This window comes from Megascapheus bottae, chromosome 14, assembly GCF_031878675.1.
Source record: "Megascapheus bottae isolate mThoBot1 chromosome 14, mThoBot2.hap1, whole genome shotgun sequence".
NCBI lineage: Eukaryota > Metazoa > Chordata > Mammalia > Rodentia > Geomyidae > Megascapheus > Megascapheus bottae.
In genome coordinates, this window is record NC_143522.1 from 30456385 (window position 1) to 30476879 (window position 20495).

The 20495-nt window shown below is 42.8% G+C and overlaps 1 protein-coding gene across 9 annotated transcripts in view; it reads left to right on the plus strand.

The window, feature by feature from the left end:
• The window catches only part of Ppp2r5c (protein phosphatase 2 regulatory subunit B'gamma), a 130735-nt gene that overhangs the window by 27790 nt on the left and 82450 nt on the right, over positions 1-20495 (plus strand). The window contains exon 1 of one of the 9 annotated variants that reach the window (XM_090344853.1): positions 16286-16453. The exons of 6 other annotated variants lie outside the window; for them this stretch is intronic. In XM_090344853.1, coding sequence (XP_090200979.1) covers positions 16360-16453 — 94 coding nt within the window. In that variant the 5' untranslated portion in view covers positions 16286-16359. Of the gene's footprint in view, positions 1-16285; positions 16454-20495 lie in introns of those variants that run through there. 2 more of the 9 variants (XM_090344850.1, XM_090344849.1) reach the window with 2 other exon arrangements.

Here is a 20495-nt window from a genome sequence, read left to right on the forward strand (position 1 = left end):
TTCGAAACCTCCTCCTAGTGCCCATCCCACCTGGAGCATGTTGGGTGGCTGTTCTGCCCCTTTTCTGCACAGTCAGTGCCCAGGCAGGTCCTGGTGTAGGCGCACGTGTACTTCCCAGTTTGCTTTTCCAAGGAGTCTCACCCAGACCTCCTCCTCAGGGCCACCAGCCCTGCCTCTGCTCTCCACTTCTGTTTCCTGTGATCCCCCATGTTCTTCCACATTTAAGCTCCTGCTCTCCTCCAGGGACTTTCCTCATAATCAGTCTACATGCCAGGAATATTTCACAGCCAGCAGATAGCAGCTCTCCAAGCCTTTCTTCATAATTCTTTCTCAATTGCTGCATAATTTCTGTGTAGACTAAGGAATATTATCTAATTCAGAAGAAATAAGGATTGACTGGCATACAATGAAGTTATATATTAATTTGGGGAAAATAAACTCATGGTATTTTTTGTCCTTCTAGCCAGATGGTTTTCCCTGTCCATTTGAGAGAGTCATTTCTTTTTTCTTTTTTGCCAGTCCTGGGCTTGGGCTCAGAGCCTGAGCACTGTTCTTGGACTTTCTCAAGGCTAGCACTCTACCACTTGAGCCTTAACACCACTTCCGGCTTTTTTCTATGTATATCGTACCGAGGAATTGAACCTGGGTCTTCGTGCATACTAGGCAAGCACTCCACCACTAGGCCAAACTTCTGGCCCCGGTCATTTCTTTTAATCATAAGATTTGTATATGTGCCAGTCCTGGGGTTTGAACTCAGGGCCTAGGTGCTGTCCCTAAACTTTTCTGCTAAAGGCTAGTTCTCTACCACTTGAACCACAGCTCCACTTCTGACTTTTGTTTTCTTTTGGTGATTAATTGGAGATGAGAGTCCGTGCAGGGCTCTGCAGCTCTGGCTGACTTAGACCCAGGGCCCCCTGAGTAGCTAGGATTATAGACAGAGTCACTGCTAGTCAGCTCTGGCTGACTTGAAACCGTGATCCTTAGACCTGGGGCCCCCTGAGTAGCTAGGATTATAGACGTGAGTCACTGCTGTTCAGCACAATGATAATGATTATTTTTTCAAATTTCTAGTATTCTATTGCTCTTACTCCTAAATACTTCATAGTTTTTCTTACTCTTGCGACTGACTTGAAATGTTTCCATTTCTTCTTCAAATTGATCCTTGATAAACTACTGAAGAGTGAGTTTAAAATGTTTGGTTTTTAAATATTTTATGTGCCATCATCTCACTAATTTTTCATATTAATCTTTGTAATTCTTTTTTACTAGAGTCTGTTCCTATTGTCCTGTCATTACTAATACTTACACTAATACATATCAGCCACTGTAATTTGATTACATCACTAGCCAGGACCAATTAAACAGACAACAGAGGGGAAAGCAGGCATCCTGTTTCTCCTGCTGTGGCACAGTTCTCATCTTTCCCTTGTTGAATGTAGAAGGGGCTCTCAGTCCTGGCAAATAGTCATCCCAGATGGCTGATGTCCAGGGTCCACGGCAGCCAGCCCTGACCAGTTATGAGGGCCGTGGAGTGTCGTGTCAGTTCATGGCCGCCGCCACTAAACCTCACCAACGACATGGTTCTTCTCTGTGAGATATTACTGCAACTTTATCCTCTCTATCCCTCCCTCTCTCCCTCTCTCTCTCTCCCTCCCCCTGGGCTTGAGCTCAGGGCCTGAGCACTGTCCTTGGGCTTTCTCAAGGCCAGAACTCTACCACTTGAGCCTCAGCACCACTTCCGGCTTGTTTCTATGTATGTGGTAGCAAGGAATCAAACCCGGGTAAAGCACTCTACCACTAGGCCAAACTCCCTGCCCCTGCAACTTTATCACTTCTGTGGTGATAGATTTTCTGGGTTTGAACTATCTTTGCATCTCCAGTATAAATCTCAACTTTGTTTCAGTGTATTAATACCTTGTCTGATTAGGTTTACTAATTTCCTTTTTTTTTCTTCTTTTTTAGTATTATTGAAGTTTGAACTCAGCGTTTTGCACTTGCTAGGCAAATGCTGTACCATTTGAGTCAGGCTTCTAGTCCTTTTTTCCTTCTTTCTCTGAATAAAATCTGCCATTTATGCACAGGCCAGCCTTGACCACATCCAATGTAGCTGGAATGACAGGCTCATACACTGATTGAAGAGATTTCATGAACTTCTTGCAGAGGCTGACCTCAAACCATAATCTACCAATTTCAATCTCCTAAATAGCTAGGATTATGAACATAAACAACCAGATCCAGTTTACTAACTTTTTTGTTTTAAAGAATATTTGTTTCTTGTCAGGGAGAGTACGTCAAGTGGTAGAGTATCTGTCTAACAATTATAAAGCCCTAAGGTCAAACCCACTACCACACTCAAAAAAAGGGCAAGAAACAAACACAGGTACACACACAAGAGTCTTCTGTATTTACTATGTGAAACTAGTTTGCAGGATCTTCCCCTTCTTTCGTGTGTGTATAATTTTTCTTTAATGTTTTTTGCTTTGGGTTGTTTTTTGTTTGTTCGTATCTTCCCCCCTCCCCAGATCCCACCCAGTGGTGGGGCTTGAATTCTGGGCCTGGGCACTGTCCCTGAACTCTTCAGCTCAAGGCTACTGCCCTACCCCTTGAGTCATAGCACCACTGCCACTTCTGGTTTTCTAGTGGTTAATTGGAGATAAGAGTCTCATGGACTTCTTTAGTGCCCGGGCTGGCTTTGACCCGAGATCCTCAGATCTCAGCCTCCTGAGCAGCTAGGATTACAGGCATGAGCCACCTCTCTCAGCTTTTATTATGGTGTCTTAAACCCAAGATGCATGGACTACTACTCTGGGATCTCCCCTGAAGATAATCTACAGAGTTCTGTTTACCTCTCTCAGGCTGCCATCTCATGGTAAGGATTGAGTGATAAGAGTGTGTGAGCTTGTGTGCATGAAATAAGGTTGAAAAGTTGCTGGGAAAGTGCTTTTCTCTCTACTGTCAGTCTTCCTTCATCACCATTGTGCGTGTGTGTGTGTGTGTGTGTGTGTGTGTGTGTGTGTGTGTGTGTGTGAATCCTGAGGCTTTAACTCAGTGCCTGGGTGCTGTCCTGAGTTTTTGTGCTTAAGACTGGCACTCTACCACCTCAGCCACAGTTCCACTTCCAGCTTTTTGGTGATTAATTGGAGATAAGTTTCCTGACTTTCATGCCCTGCCTGACTTTGAACCTCAGTCCTCAGATCTCAACCCTTTGAGTAGCCAGGATTATAGGCATGAGGTGTGAGCCCCTAGCTTCCAATATGATTTTTTAAATGACTTATGGGAGGAATAAATTAACCATGGCTTTGTTTCTTATGCCCGATTTCCCTGTTGTAGAAAGAAAAAACATACAAACAAAACAGGAAGAAACCAAAGTTATAATGGGATAGTGTACTTGCTGAACATCAATTAACAAGAGACCTGAACATTAGAACGTTGTGAAGTAGTAGGCCTTGGTAAAAGAAGTCTACATTATTTGGGGGAAAATATTTAGTTGACTTTCCTTAGATTGGCTTTTAATGGCAGTTAAATGTTTTATATATCCTGAACTCTTTGTGAAAATACATACTCCACCCTCATTCATGGTAGTTTATTTTCCAACATAGTTCAAAGTTTTGCCATAAAAACATGTGTTTTGCCTGCCTAAAGATGAGCTGTGCATATAGTTACAGGAAGCTGGCCCCTGCCTGTTCCTTGAAGAACAATAAGAACAGAGTGTGAGAAAGGTACCAAGCAGCTCCCTTATCCAGGTCAGCTGCCATCCAGTCCCTCTAACTAGAGACCTTACTCTCCATGGCACTCAGTCTCTCCAGGGGCAGCCCAGTCTGCCATCCCTGCTGCCTAGTATGTGCTTGAGGTCTCCCAGCTACTCTGGCTCAGTCTATCCCTTCTTTTTTTAAATTGTGGCAAAACATCTGTGCCTGTCCCTTCGTCCTTGCTGTTGGCAAACAGCACACATGGCAACCTTTAAGTATAGCTGAGTACTAAGTACTCAGGCTCTAAGGAAAAAGGTCTATTTTAAACTTCAACTTACGTAAAAAAATTTAGGTTGAATTTTTTATTCAAAAAATTTCCTGTCATAGATATGTTTCCTGATGGTTTTATTTTTTGGTTGTGGGGCTTGAACTCTGGGCCTGGGCGCTGTCCCTGAGCTCTTCAGCTTCAAGGCTATCTCTCTATCACTTGAACCCCAGCGCCACTTCTGGTTTTCTGATGGTTGTTTGGAGATAAGAGTATCACAATCTTTCCTTCCCAGGCTGGCTTTGAACCATGATCCTCATATTTTAACCACCTGAGTTGCTGGGATTACAGGCGTGAGCCACCAGTGCCTGGCTGGAGTTTTTTTCTTTTCTTTTGAAAAATAGAACTGGCCAGCTTGATGTCAGCATATTACAGCTCCAGTACCACAGATCTCTAGGTTCAAAACACCAGCTTTCTGCTAATTGCTGTAAGATTTCTTCAGTAAAATATGAATATATTTAATTTGCCTGCAAATTTACTTGAAGAGATTTTAAAAATGAAGATCTTTATCTAAATTTAGAAATGGAAATCTAAGGTTTGTTTTTTTTTTTTCAGAAAAATACCTAGAAATAAAATCAGTGGGATGAATTTACACACACTCTGGTTTACATGAGGAACAAAACAGTTAACAGAGGGACCAGAAAATAAGGACAATTCCTTTTCAAATCTTAACTCTTGGTGGAAAGATCACCATACTGCATGTAGTCTTGCTGGGAGGATGTACTGAGCTGAGCGCTGAGCCCAGTGGTGGTTATTCATGACTGTAATCCTAGTTAATGCTGAGGCTGGAATGAGGAGGACAGCAGACTGAAGCAGGGCCCTATTAGCTGATGGCAGGGAAAGAGAAAGAGAGGGGGGACAGGTAGACAAACTATCACTGTACTGTTTTCCTGTTTCCCTGTAGAAGATGTACTGTTCTTATCTAGCCAGATACCTTCCTTGATGTTGCCTCAAACCCTGTAAATACAGTTACTGTCCAGAAAATCTCCAGAAGACTATTGTGAGGCTAGCATAAAAGGCAAGAGATGCTTGTCATGGGTGGTGACTGGATGGTGTCCCCTTCTGCAACGGGCATGGTGCAGGATCTGGGTCAGGACTTGGGCAAGTGTTCTGAAGACAACTCAGCAGCACATCCCTCTGAACAATGGGAGGGCAGATCAGTGTTGGTGTTACTACTCGACTTATTCATTTACCTGTTCACTCAGGACAAGGCACCTCGTGGGTGTCAGACTCAGCACAGGTACTGAGCCAAGGGAAAGAGCCTGTGGTCACAACTCTTGCCAAGCCCAGCAGAGAAGCAAGAAGTCTTTCCCAGAGGGGTTAGCCTAAGTAGAGGTCCTTTTAAGTGGCAATGTGGCCAAGGGATCTTTCTGAAATTCTGTTGGTAGATGGCAGCATGTTTTGTTTTGTCTTTTATATGTATGTTGGTACTGTGGGCCTGAACTTTGAGTCTGGGTGCTATGCCTTAGATTTTCTCTTTTTCTTTTTTTCTTTTTTCTTGGGGGGGGGTGCAAATTTGGCATTCTTACCACTTGAGGCACATTTCCACTTCCAGCTCTTTGCTGGTTAACTGGAGATAAGAGTCTCACAGAGTTTTCTGTCCAGGCTGACTTTGAACTACTATCCTCAGATCTCAGCCTCTTCAGTAGATGTGAGCCACCAACCCCGAGCCTAGCAGCATGTTTTGAGTGGCACAGTGACTGCTGTTTCCTGAATTTCACTTGTGCTAGCCAAACCAACTGTCCACTTTAGGTCAGCATGGGAAATGACATCCTTCTGTAGCATGTACCCTCTTTACAACATGGTGACAAGAGAACTGGCTTGGGGATCATTCTGGGCAGCCTCTGTGCCATGTGCAGTTCTTGTGTCCTCCGAGCATGAAGCTCTATCCTAGAGCCTGAGCAAAGATGACAAAATCATGAGAAAAGTTTGGCACTTTATAACTGATTCTTTGATTCTCAACATCTTAACTATTAAGTTCAGTTTTTCATGTCTAATTTCAGCTACTATTTAACTATTTATATATAGAGAGATGATCTCACTATCTGTCACAATACTTTTTTGTATCAGATTTCCTTCATTCCCATCAAAGGCCTTTCCTTGTTCTTAGTCTACACTCAAAGGTAGCATTCATTATTAAAGGTTGTTTTTTCTGTAACTTAATCTATATCCCTTTTTTAAATGGTTACTTTAATTTGTGTGTGTGTACAGTGTGTGCGTGCATGTGTGTGTGTATACCAGTCCTGAGACTTGAGCATAGGACCTGAGCACTGTCCCTGAGGTTTTTTGCTCAAAACTAGCGCTCTGCCACTTGAGCCACAGCTCCATTCTGGCTTTTTTTTTTTTTTTTGGTGGTTAATTGGAGATAAGAGTTGCACAGACTTTGCAGCCTGAGCTGCCTTTAAACCACAGCCTCATATCTCAGCCTTCTAAAGAGCTAGGATTACAGACTTGAGCCACCAGTGCCCAGCTCAAAAATTGTTACTTTAAAATCTCTTAAAAGTAATACGTTCTTGTTTTAGCAGTGCTGAAAAACACAAGAACATTCCTAAAAATCACTTGTAAGAGACACAGCCCCCAGCGATCTCCTTCGTCCAGGTAGGCCCAAACCCCTAAAAATCTCCCAACATGGTGCCCCTTGTGAGGACACAGCCCACACAATGAGTCTTAGGGGACATTTTGTTTTGTCCCTGGGGACCAACCATACTGAAAATAAAGAAGACACCACCAAATGGAAGGATCTATTGGGTAAGTCGATCAAAAGTTGAAATTGTACTGTTGTTAGAATGTCTGTACCATGATCTCTCCCCTATCACAGGAATGACATTCCAGAGACCTCTGCCTTAGGTGAAAATCCACTATGTAGCAGCACTCTCTTTATTATATATAAGCTTTATAAAACCTTCCAACTGTCCTGTAATCCTTTCCCACTCTCATTGACCTTTCCCTCACTCTATAAACACTTCATGTGCTCTTAGACACTTTCTACACTCTTAAACCTACATAATTTTAACAATATATAAAAGCCTATGTGGGAGCTAGGTGCGGTGGCTCACACCTGTAATCCTAGCTACTCAGAAAGCTGAGATCTGAGGACCAAGGTTCAAAGCCAGCCTGGGCACAAAAGGACCTGAGACCCTTATCTCCAATTAACCTCTAGAAAACCGGAAGCAGGGATTGGCTCAAGGGTAGGGCCATACCCTTGAGCTGAAGAGCTCAGGGACAGTGCCCAGGCCAAGTTCAAGCCCCAAGACCCTCAAAAAAAAGTCTGTGGATACTCACCAGTGAAGTATACTACAAACTTGAATGATGATTATGACTTAGTATGTGCAGTACTAATGGTGATAAAGGTGATGACAATGAGATGAATGCACTGCACAGCCAAGAAGAGCATTACAGTTCTTCTGAAGGCACCATTTTATCATGCATTTCAGCTGGTGGTGCAGCATCTTCACCCTGGCCGTCACTTGTATTTCCACTGAAGGCATAGGCGTAACTGATCTCTTTGAGTGATGTACATAGTTACGGGGAGTTTCCTTCTAAGTGAGAGGGATTTTTTTTTTATAAATGGACATGCCACTCAATTGTATTTACCAAGTGTGACAAATGAGGCATCTGGGGGTTCCATTCTTCAGCTACTCACTGAAGTTCTTTGGCCATTCTGACTACAGTTGCAAGCTGGCTATTAAGCCAACCTTCTCCTCTTCTCCAATCCATAGTGCATCTTGTTCCTCCTCCTGTTCTTCAGTTGCTGACTTCATCTCACCCATGTTAAAAACTTGTTCAGGCTCATAGCCCCCTTCTTCGATGATGGAGTTGAACATGTTGTTCACATGCTACTTAGCTCCCTCTTTATCCATAAAGGCAGCTTCTTGAGTCAAACCAGCCCTTGCTGGCACTGAATGGGGTTGGCTTGGTGGGAGAAGCAGCAGAAGCAGCACTGGATGGTGCTGCTTCTACGTTGTCTTCTTCATCTTCATCCTCTTCACTGTCATGCACATCTGTGCTTTCCGCAAAACTCTTCCTAAAGGGTTTTCAGCTTTGTCTGGATGGTGTTGGTGTCCAGTGAGATATTCTTCCTGCATCCTTTATCCACAGGCCTAGTGCAGACTCCATTCTCACAATGCTCTTCGTGCAAGAAGTGACTGCGGCCCTCTTTACAGTCTTGTTTAGTCATCATTGCTGTGGACCTAATCTTCTTCCTGTCTTTCTTTATGTAGTGAGCAGCAGAATCATTGACCCCATGATAGCAGTCTACAGCCATGTAGTTTTTGCCTGCCTTTAACATGTTGAGATGGCAGTAATCATCTTCCTTGGGGACTTGGGTTCACTGCCAGAAGCTTTAGTAGGTGCAGAACATTAGGGTGGCATTGTAGGGCTTGAAATAATTCAGATTTGTACCAAAATTTGACAAGAACACAACACCACAGAGCAACACTGCATGCAGCAATCATATGCCAATGTGAGGTGGACAAGGAGAGATGCTGAATGTATGGGCACATGCAGAAGAGCAAGCACACTGATGGTACTGTGACTGAGCCAACCAGGGTTCAGGGTACAGAACACGGTGCTGTGAGTCGGTCTCCATTCCACTAGCCAATAGTGTGCCACGTACAATTTCATGTTGGCAAATGACTGTACTTCCATTGTGTACAGTACATTATTCATCTGCTGATGATAGATATATACTGTATTTTATTTTGATATACTATTCTTTTAATATGTTTGAATTCATGTTTTTATTATTTAAATGTTTAGGCAAAATAATTAAAATCATAAATAAATACCTATATATCTCAGAATTCCATGATAATGTGAAAACTCCATGATGCAAAATTAGACACATATTTTTTTAAGCCATGATACAGTGAAGCTGCGATCAATGGATGGCAGTATAGCTAGGGGCCACTCAGCCGCCCAGTTATCCAACACTGAGTGCCTATCCAAGTTACACTAACGGCGCTGTTTTCCCCAAATAGGAAAATTAAACCCAAAATTCATAGGGACTCCAAATCTTGGAAAGGAGTGGTAGAGTTGTAGGACTCAAAACAGATGTGAGCCAGCAAAATAGGATGGAAAGCCTGGAACTAAATTCTAGCCATGCAGTAAGACCTTTCAGTAGGTAAACAGCGGTTTATTTACCTGATACTACTGGAAATTGGAAATCTACATGGAATGGATTAAGCTGGGCCCTTATATCTATCAAAATTAACTGAAAATGGATAAAAATTCTAATCCTTCATTAAAACTAAAGGGGGTTATCTATCACTAGATTATAAATTTAGTATATGCTGTCTCCATCCCTAGGGATGTTGCTCACACTAAAAAATTATGAACACCTAATCCCAGCTCCTTGGAAGGCAGAGATTGAGAGGATCATAGGGCCAGCCAGGTTAAAAAAAAAACCATGAGATCCCCTTCTCAACCAATAAAGGCATGGTGGTACACATCTGTAATCTCAACAATAGACATATAAACTAGGTAGATCAAAGTCCAAGGCCAGCTTGAGGCAGAAGTCATGAGACCTTATACAAGAAATACCTAAAAGGGCCAGGGTTGCGACTCAAGTGGCAGAGTGCCTATCTAGCAAGCTTGAGGCCTTGAGTTGAAACTCCAGTACTACAACTGAGCAAAACAACAAAAAACATAATTAGAATCTTTATATTTAGTCCATTGCCAATGGCTCACACATGTAATCCTAGTGACTTAAGAGCCTGAGATCTGAGGACTGTGGCTCAAAGCCAGTCTGGGACAGGAAAGTTTGTGAGACCAACCAAGCACCCAAAAAAGCCAGAAGTAGAGCTGTGACTCAAGTGGTAGAGCACTAGCCTTGAGCTAGAAAGCTCAGGGGCAGTACCCAGGCCCTGAGTTCAAGCCTCAGAACTGGCACCAAAAAAAAAAAAAATATATATATATATATATATATACACACACACACACACACACACACACACATACACATACATATAGTACATCTGTGTTTTATACATTGTAATACATTGTATTGTTATATAGTTCTATATTATATATTATCCCATATATAATATATGTGCACACATATATATGTGAAGGACTTAAATAGACTTTTTCTTTTTTTTTTTTTTTTTTTTTTTTTGCCAGTCCTGGGCTTGAGCTCAGAGCCTGAGCACTGTCCTTGGACTTTCTCAAGGCTAGAGCTCTACCACTTGAGCCTCAGCACCACTTCTGGCTTTTTTCTATGTATGTGGTACCGAGGAATCGAACCCGGGTCTTCATGCATGCTAGGCAAGCACTCTAACCACTAGGCCAAACTCCCGGCCCATAAATAGACTTTTTCTGGTCAGTCATGGGGCTTGAGCCCAGGGCCTGGGTGCTGTCTCTGAGCTCTTTTTGCTCAAGGCTAGTACTCTACCACTTTCAGCCACAATGTCATGTCTGGTTTTCTGGTGGTTAATTGGAGACAAGTGTCACAGACTTTCTTGCCTAAGCTGGCTTTGAACCACAACCCTCAGATCTCAGCCTCCTGAGTAGCTAGCACCAGCCCCAGGTGTTTTGTTTTGTTTTAGGCCAGTCCTGGGGCTTGAACTCAGGGCTTGGGTACTGTCCTTGGACACATTTTGCTCAAGGCTTGCACTCTGCCACTTGAGCCACAGCCCTACTTCCAGCTTTTTCTGTGTATGTGATACTGAGGAATAGAACCCAGGGCTTCATGCATGCTAGGCAAGCAATCTACCACTAGGCTACACTGCTGGCTCAGGTTTTATAAATAGATGTTTTTCTAAAGAATATATACTGATAGCCAATGTTAAGCCTTATAAAGTTAAACATCACTAATCATTAGAGAAATTTCATTCAAGATAACAATGAGATAGTTGACAGCCTCAGAAAACAGAAAGAAGACTGGGTATAGTGACTCAGGAGGCTGAGACAGGATGAGAGTTTAGAGGTTCTGCAACAAGCTGGACACATCTGTAATCCCTGCTGCTGAGGCCAGCCTGGGCAAAAGTGTGAGAAACCTTCAAAGCAGAAGAGCTTGGGTGCATTATTTAAGGAGTAGAGCCCCTTGCCTAGGTCTGTAATTCAGTCTCCTGTAAGAGACAGAATAGGGCACACAGAAACCTGAAAATAACCAGTGGTAAAGGTACAGACTGACTGGAATCCTTGGGCACTATCTGTAGGAAAATAAAAAGGTAGAAGGAAAAACAGTGTGACAGGTCAAAAAATTAAAAGTGGAATTACCATATACACCAAACTGGGATTCCAGTTTGGAGTAACATATCCCAAACCAAATTTGAGGCAGAGACATAAATGTACTTAGTGCTACTGATTTGTTATATTTCAAAAATGGTAACTTTTAGCTAGGCACTGGTGTCTCCCTGTTCAGAAGGCGAAGATCTCTGAAGCGGGGTTGGGAGTCAGCCCAACCCGGAGAACTTGTGAGGCTCTTTTCTCCAATTAAGTATATTCTTGCACCGGCGGCTCACACCTGTCATCCTAGCTACTCAGGAGGCTGAGATCTGAGGATCAAGGTTCAAAGCCAACCAGGCACAAAAGGACCTGAGACTCTTATCTCCATTTAACCTCTAGAAAGTAGAACTGGGACTTGGCTCTAGGGTAGGGCCATAGCATTGAGCTAAAGAGTTCAGGGGCAACACCTAGGCCCAGGGGTAGCACGGTAGCCTTGAGCTGAATTGCTCTGGGACAGAGCCCAGGCCTACAGCACAAGCCCCACAATCCACACAAAAAAAAAAAAAGCCATGCTTGCTGTAAGTTCTTAGGAGCCAGGCGCCACGACTCTTGCCTATAATCTTAGCTACTCAGGAGGCTGAGATCTGAGGATCACTGTTCAAAGCCAGTCCAGGCTCTAAAGTCCGTGAGACTCTTATGTCCAGTTAACCACTAGAAAACAGAAAGTGGGGCTGAGGTTCAAGGGATAGGGAAGTAGCCTTGAGCTGAAGAGCTCAGAGAACTCCCAGGCCCAGAGTTCAAGCCCTATGACTGACAAAACAAACAAACAAACAAACTCACCTGAATTTTGATTGGCATACTTTTTGCTTATAAATCATTTAGGGAAAAATTAATACCAATATATGTATAGTATTCTTCCTATTCAGAAATATACCATTTATTAGTTCAACTCTTTTTTTTAGAGTTTGTTTTTCCATTTGAGAGAGGCAAGTTCTCTTGAACTCATTGTGTAGCATCCACTAGCCTCATGTCTCAGCCTACTGATTCTAATAATATAGACATGCCACGCCACACCCTGCTAGCATGTCTTATCAATGATTTCTAGATCACAGTTCTTTAAAGAACTACTTTATATGCATAAAATCTCAAAAGACCATGGGGAAAATCACTAATAAAGTGGCACTCCTTTGATCTGAGATCGTTAGGAAAAATACATCAAAAAGTGTCTTTACTTTGCCTTTGCCTTCCACTGTATATATTTTACATGAAGCTCCTAGAAGTCTTTCCCCACAGCTCATCAGTGCAGCCCTAGGACAGGCACATGCAGTCTCTTCTCACCTCTTCTTCCCTCCCCTTCTCCTACCCCATGTATTCCCTTCCTTACTCTTTCTCCTCCCCCCTTCCTCTCACCTTCTTTCTTCCTCTCTTCCTCTCCCTCTTCCTCTTCTTCTTCCTCTTTACCTCTCCTTCGCCCCCACTCTTACCAAGCCCCGGAGGACCTGGCTCCTGATCGAGTCTGAGTCCTTGGACAAAGGAGGTGACAAAGGAGGTGCTGGAGACAGGCAGTCACAGTCATCCTCTGCTGACAGATACACCCAGGGGGTGATGGAGAAAACCCAGACGCAAGTGGGTACCCACAATCCTAAACTTAAGCTCCTTGACTCAAAGCACAGGCTCTTTTTCTTTATCCATGTTTGCTTCGGGTGTCAGTGCCATCTGGGCAGGTAGGGGGCCAGCAGTATATACAGGAAAGCAACTACCAAGAAAAGAGTTTACTCTGATACTTTTAGACAGTCAGCTAAGGCTGTGTGTGTAGCTTAGTGTTAGAGCACTAATGGTATGACAGAGGCCCTAGGCTCAACTCCTTCCACCTCAGAATAACAACAATAGTAGCAATAAAAAAAAAATTTTGGCCAGCCATAGAGATCCTACAGTGTTTTCAACTGTAGGAGAAAGGAGTAGGGGAGGGGTAGGATTTTTTTCTTATTTATCTTTTTTTCTTCCTTTTTAAAATTATAATTAATAGAAGGGTTACATTATATTCACCACATAGAAGATGCATTACTTCACAAACACTGACACTCCTTCTCATGTTTTTGTCCCCATTTCCTTCCCTTTACTCCTCCCCTCATCTTGTTTTCCCCCTTCCCTTTCCTATTTCAAATAAACAAACATATATACAGTATAACCTATATACAGATAACAAGGTAAGATACTGTAACAATATGAGATAACCAACAACAAAAGAGATGAGAAATGACATAGTACATTAAAAATAATAATCACACATTATATGGCTCTTGTTTCCATATCCTGGAGGTCCTTTCATTTAGCTTCATCCTATATAGCCTTATATATCTAGGTTTTACCCTATTGTAAACCTCTGCTAGGAGAGACCAAGGTTTATACTAATTATGACAAATGAGGGAAACCATTGAGCCTATGTTCCTTTGAGTCTGGCTTACTTCACTTAACATGATTTTTTCCCAAGTCTTTCCATTTCCTTATAAATTGGGCTTTGTTGTTCTTTCTGATGGCAGCATGGAATTCCATTGTGTATAAATACCACATCTTGTTGATCCAGTAACCTACTGAGGGGCATCTGGGTTGGTTCCATATCTTTGCTATGGTTAATAGTGCTGCAATGAACATCATTGTGCTAGTGGATTTAGTATGTCCTTCTTTCTGGACTATTGGGTAAATGCCAAGTAGTAAAATTGCTGGGTCATAGGGGAGCTCTATATTTAGTCTTTTGAGGAAATGCCATACTGCTTTCCATAGTGGTTGAACGAGTTTGCACTCCCACCAACAGTGTAGTAGTGATCCCTCCTGGCCACATCCCCACCAGCATCTGTTATTAGATTTCTTGATCCTAGCCATTCTAACTGGAGTGAAGTGGTATCTCAGAGTTGATTTGATTTGCATTTCTTTTATAGCCAGAGATGTCGAGCATTTTTTCATGTGTCTATAGGCCATTCTTATTTCTTCTTCAGAGAAGACTCTCTTTAAGTCTTTGGCCCATCTTTTAATGGGATGGTTGTTTCTTTGGAGATTAGTTTTGGAGTGATTCAATTTCTTTAGTTGTTGATATATTTTAGATATGAGGCCTTTGTCTGTTGTATGGTTGGTGAAGATCTTTTCCTACTGTGTGGGCTTTCTACTTAGCCTGCTAGCTATATCTTTTTTTTTTTTTTTTTTTCCATGTATGTGGTACCAAGGAATCAAACCCAGGTCTTTGTACTTGCTAGGCAAGCACTCTACCACTAGGTCAAACTACCAGCCCTACTTTTTTTTTTTGCTAGTCCTGGGGCTTGAATTCAGGACCTGAGCACTGCCATTGGGCTTTCTCAAGGGTAGATCTCTGCCACTTGAGCCATAGCACCACTTCTGATTTTTTCTTTATTCTTGTATGTGGTATTGAGGAATTGAATCCTGGTCTTCGTGAATGCTAGGCAAGCATTCTACCACTAGGCCACACTCCTAGCCCTCTTATTTATCTTAATAACTATCAACACATATAAAATCTACATTGTTTTGTTTTGTTTTGTTTTATTTATTTATTTATTTATTGCCAGTCCTGGGCTTGAGCTCAGGGCCTGAGCACTGTCCTTGGACTTTCTCAAGGCTAGAGCTCTACCACTTGAGCCTTAGCACCACTTCCGGCTTTTTTCTATGTATGTGGTACCGAGGAATCAAACTTGGGTCTTCATGCATGCTAGGCAAGCACTTTAACCACTAGGCCAAACTCCTGGCCTTGTTTTATTTTTTTAAAGACAGTCTCATTATGTTGCCCAGGCCAGGCTCAGCCTCACCAGTGCTGGTATGTGACACCATGCCACACAACATCTGCATTCCTCCTGACAAAGCATACCCAGAATCCATAGGGATTCGCTCACTCATCCACTGAAACAAGCGAAAGACCAGGCCTATGGAAGTGACTGCAGCCCAGTTATGCATCAGTATGTCTTACTGCTGGGAATTTTGTAGAGGCTCCAGGAGGTAAAGGGCTTTTCTTAATTTGTGAATGGAACAAATGAGTGAGGTTGCATGAGAAATAAAAATAGGGATATAACTTCGGGGCATTTTAGTGTTACATGAATAAAGGAGGGATTTTTTAGTTTTACCAGAAATTGTTCCTATATTTGACTATTTACACAGTAATAACATTTGTGTCTCAGCACCATCCTCTTGTCACTCCAATTCAGAAGTGATGTCTTTTCCCTTAAAATAGCTAATTTTTGCATTTACATTTTTTGAACATAGGAAACTGAAATCTGAATAGTAGCCTAAATAAAAAATAAGTAAAATATCTTAATTTTATAACTTAAAATAACTAAAACTTAAATGAAAGCATGTAATACATTGACATATTAAGCCACAAAAATGAGCTCTGCATTTCATTTTATACTTTTTTTCACTCTATGACTTGTTTAACACTCACAGCCATGCTAAGAAATAGTTTGTAGCACTTTCTAACTGTTGAATATTATACAGCTTTAATTTTCTGTGTAATTTTTTAAACCTGAATTTTTTTTAATTACTTGTCCTTTCACTCAGAGAAGTTGAATAAGAGTCTTAACTACTCAATTGTGTAATATTTAAATAGCCATTTGCTTAAAAAAATACTAGCTTGCTGGACTCTTACATATGATGCAGCAATCAACAAATGTAGAACTAGGAAGTCGAAGGTGGTAGAAAGTACCATGGAATTTGGTGTGCTAGTTAGGGAAATGCTAAAATGTAAAGTACACACACACACACACACACACACACACACACACACACTTTCTTTTTTCTTTTTTCCTTTTTTTTTCCTGGTAGCTCTCAGAGACCTTTGTTTACAGACTGACCAGGAACCGTGACCTCCTGTCCTGGCCCAGAGAACAAGGATCTTTACCTGAAAGTTATTAAGAAATGAAGACGGCAGAAAGCCGGAAAATGCCCAGGCTTTTAATGCACACCGACAGCCAAACAGAACACTCTTTCCGTTTGCAGTTTTTTTTAGTGTCATTTTAAGTTGCAGCTTCTGGCCAATCAGCGAGCTCCAGGCTCACTGACATCACGAACAGCCAGTTCCCTCCAGCTGCAGAGAGCTTCAGTTTGTCTTTTTTTTTTAAACTAAAATGGAGGCTGGTTTCTTGCCTTAAGGAGTGCACCGCCTTTCCCGCTGGAGTCTAGATGTTGACATGTAATAAGGCGGGCAGCGGGATGGTGGTGGATGCGGCCAGCTCCAATGGGCCTTTCCAGCCCGTGGCCCTTCTCCATATTCGAGGTGAGTTATTGTGTGTTCCACTGACCGGAACCTGCCGAGGTAGTTAATAAATGGCTATTGTGCTTCAGATAGAAAAAGCAGGAAGTCCTTTCAGCAGAATTCACTCCACTGCTCCGTGGACTTCCCCCGAGTAGGTGGGGTGTGGCCCTGCTGTTGGACATTTTACCAACTACTTACAGAATTTGAGACTAAAGAGGGGCCTTGCATGCTTGGTTCAAAGCTGGTTTTTCTGCTTTCTGCCCTCTCTCCCATCCCCCTTTCTCGGAGCTGTGCTGATGTCAAAGGATGTGAAGTCACTGCCTGGGGAAGGCATTGGGTGGGGGAAGGAAGGAGAGGCGGGCCAACCAAGCCCAGCCAAGTTGTCGGTTCCCGGAGTTTCTGTTACACCAGTGTTGCTTAAGACCGCAAAGGTTTGCCAGGGACTTGTCTCTGAATTAAGGATGGATTGCGCTCAGATAATATGCAGAATTGTTTAGAAAGGATTCTAATTCTTGCCGTGAAGCCTAAAAGAGAAGTACATCCATGCTTTGAAATACTGAAACCTGTTAGGGGAGAGAAAAGCGTAGCTAGCATTTTCATAGGACAGTAGCATTTACAAGGGCTTTTATTGCCAGGTGGTATTAACATTTTAAACAGCAGCATGTTCTCGGCGTATATGTAGATCATTATTTTGGTAATTGCACTTTATACGTATTATGGGTTTGAAATTTAGCTTTAAAGCACAATTATTATTTGTTAAACTGTAGGCATCAGGGTATTGTACATACTTACGCTTAGTTGTTATTTTAAGATAGCTATGTGAATTTTTGTCCATAATTGAATGAAAGAGAAAAGGAATGCTGAGGCTTATTACTTAACTTTAAAATGTATAATATCACTACTGTCTGAATCTCCAGTAAGGACCTAAGGAAGGGTGTGGGCAGAGCCTTGATGACTCACAGCCCCTAGTGACTAAAATGCCGCCAGGATGGCCGGGTACACCTGGGGCTGTGGACACATGTCCCTACCCAGCCTCTTGGAAGAAGCTGCGCTGCTTCTCTCTCCAAGCCCCTTCTGATGGAGCTGGTAGAAATCAGTAGCCACCGTGGCTGAATGGCCAGACTGGCTATGGTGGTGGATGTATTGTTAGCTGCCTCACCAGAAAGAGACAGGCAGACTATAGCTAGCATTAGAAGGTTCAGCTGCTAGGCCCTCTCAGGCAAAACCAAAATTTGATTGTTTAGATTTCAGTGAACATACTGCTTAATTAGCAGTAAAGATGTTTTCTAGTGGTTAATTAGAGATAAGAGTCTCACATTCTTTAGTGCCAGGCCTGGCTTTGAACTGTGTGATTTCCAAATCTCATCCTCCTGAGTAGCTAAGATTACAGGTGAGACCTCACCCAGCCCCTAAGAACTTCCTATAGCAAGCCTGTTCATGTGAAGTATGTAAAATCTATTTTATTCATTGGGCTTTTAGATTCTTAGTCAATTAAACTTTTGGCTAGTGGCTGCTATGTGTCCAGTGCCCACGGTCAGTAAAAATGACTAACATACAACCCCTGTCCCAGTGAGCTGATGACTGTGTAAGAGAGGACAGAGAATTCCTCAGTCAGGGAGTTCCTGGAGTGCCTGAGTGTTGGGTTGCTGGCAAGGACAGAGGACAGAGAAGGACTAGCCACCGGCTTACCTGGCTCCCTGGTCCCTCCCGTTCAGGGGAGGGCTGTTTACCAGAAGGAAAAATAACTTGCCCAAGGTCACACAGCTGGAGTCCAACCCCAGATGATTGTTTTATAATGGGAATGTTAGCAGTTTATAGAACATTTAGCAACAAGATTGAAGTCATGTTTTTTGTTCCAGTGCCCTATCATCTATTTGGTGACAGTTTTACACCCAGGTCCATGTCTTGGTGGTTTTAGACTCTGAATTTGTTACTCATTATCAGGTGCTGGGTGACACTCTAACCTGGAACGAGCGTGAGCCCACGGTGGGGAGGGTGGACAAATAATGTAAAGACAAAAAACAGGTTGTCTGTAGATAGTCTGGAACTGTACTTTACATGGGAAATCTTCAAGTGTAAAAGGAATCTGTTTGCCCTTGTGGTAGAGTGCTTGCCTAGCATGCACAGAAACCTGAGTTCGATTCCTCCGTACCACATACATAGAAAAAGCCGGAAGTGGTGCTGTGGCTCACGTGGTAGAGCTCTGGCCTTGAGAAAGCCCAAGGACAGTGCTCAGTCCCTGAGTTCAAGCCAGGACTGGCCAAAAAAAAAAAAAAAAGAATATTTAAGTCAGACCTTTCTGCCTCCAAAAGGAGAGAAGTAACTGGCTCTCAATTTATAGCTTGCTGACTTGAATCCTGTGCTATTCCAGCACTGCTAAGAGAACTCTGCCTGGAGGGAAATGTTCTTGGTGCCCACTGTGGTAGCCACTGGCCATGTGACTATTGAGCATTTAAAATAAAATGTGAGAGATTGAGTTTTTAATTTAATTTTAATTAGTTTAAATAGACACATGTATCCTCTAGTGGTTACTACCTGAGAATTGGCAAACATTTTGGAAAGGGGCCAGACTGTAAACATTTTTGTCTCTATTAAAAAAAAAAAAAGAAAAAGAACCAGTGACAGTAACAGGAATGTATATGGTGACCCAATAAAGCTTTATTTACAGGGGTTGGAAACCTGTTTTAGGCTAGCCTTTCACTTAGGGTTGTCTTTCCCCTTCCTGCTCCTCCTTGACTGGGCCAGGTGAAACATGGAGTGATGTTTGATAACTAGCACCTCCCCAGAGCTGGAGCTCAGCCTGCCCACCTCAAAAACAAAGACGGCCCAGCCAGAAAGGTGTCAGTGGCTAGAGAGGGAGCAGGTAGCCTGGATCCTCTTCAGCTCCCATTCTGGGCCTCTAGAAAGCTGTAAAGTGCCACTTTCTTGTTCCATCCTCAGACACTTGCCTGGTTGGGGAGCCTTTGGAGGCCTGGTGGGAAGCTGGGGAACACATTATTCTTTTTATGGAAGCCAGTGTCTCCTGAGAAGTTGAGATCTAATTATGAAAACCTTGCCTTCTCACAGGTACTCCCTGAGTCACCAGTTGGTTGGTCTTCACTCTCTAATACAAAGTTAAAGGCAGGCACTGGTGACTCATGCCTGTAATCCTACCTACTCAGAAGACTGAGGTCTGAGGACTTCAGTTCAAAGCTAACTTGGGCAGGAAAGTCTGTGAGACTCAAACTTTGGGGGAAGGGGGGAAGCTAGATCTGGAGCTGTAGGTTAAGTGGTAGAGTGTTAGCCTTGAGCACAAAACCTCAGGAAGAGCACCCAGGCCTAGAGTTCAGACCCCAGCATGGACACACGCACACACACACAAAGAGTCAGAAAATGTTCAGGAAGCAAGTGTAGAAATAGAAATCACTGTTTGCTGCTTCCACTTTTCCTCGCCTAAGGTCTGGTATCATCCAGGTTGATAGTACTGGGTACTGTGCACAGGTTCTTTGTGGAGTGAGTTCATCTTCAAGCGCTAGTGAGTATGTGATCTGCTGCTACTCTCAATTCCCAAGAAGGAAACAGGTTTGAATGAAGACCAAAAATAAAAGACCCTTCCAAAAAGCACATTGCTGACCCTCTGTACCAGAGGTAGAGAAAACATCATTCTCAAGTCAATACAAAATTATCAATACAGGCAGGCAGGCTATCTCGGCAGTCAGTAGGAAGCATGCATGTCTGTTGTATCTTGTACCAAATAGCTTTGAGGGTCCCATACAGTTCCCCACCCTTGCATAGTACTTTAGCTCGAAGAACTTTACTGTGTGACTACTTTGCCTACATTTCTGTGTTCACTGAGTGTTCCAGAGTGTGCTGAGCACCTTCACTGGGTGACCCTAACTGTCACCCAGGTTCTTTGTACTAGGTGTCTTGCCTGATCACCAAAGTAACCGCCCTCTGGGAGCAGAGGGTGTTGTTTGTGTAAAGTCTACACACCTTTGGGGTAATTAGGCCTGCCCGTGAGCCTGGGAATCATTTCTTCTCCAGAGTTCTTGCCTTCCAGTGAAAGCTGCCTCCTAAAATTTTT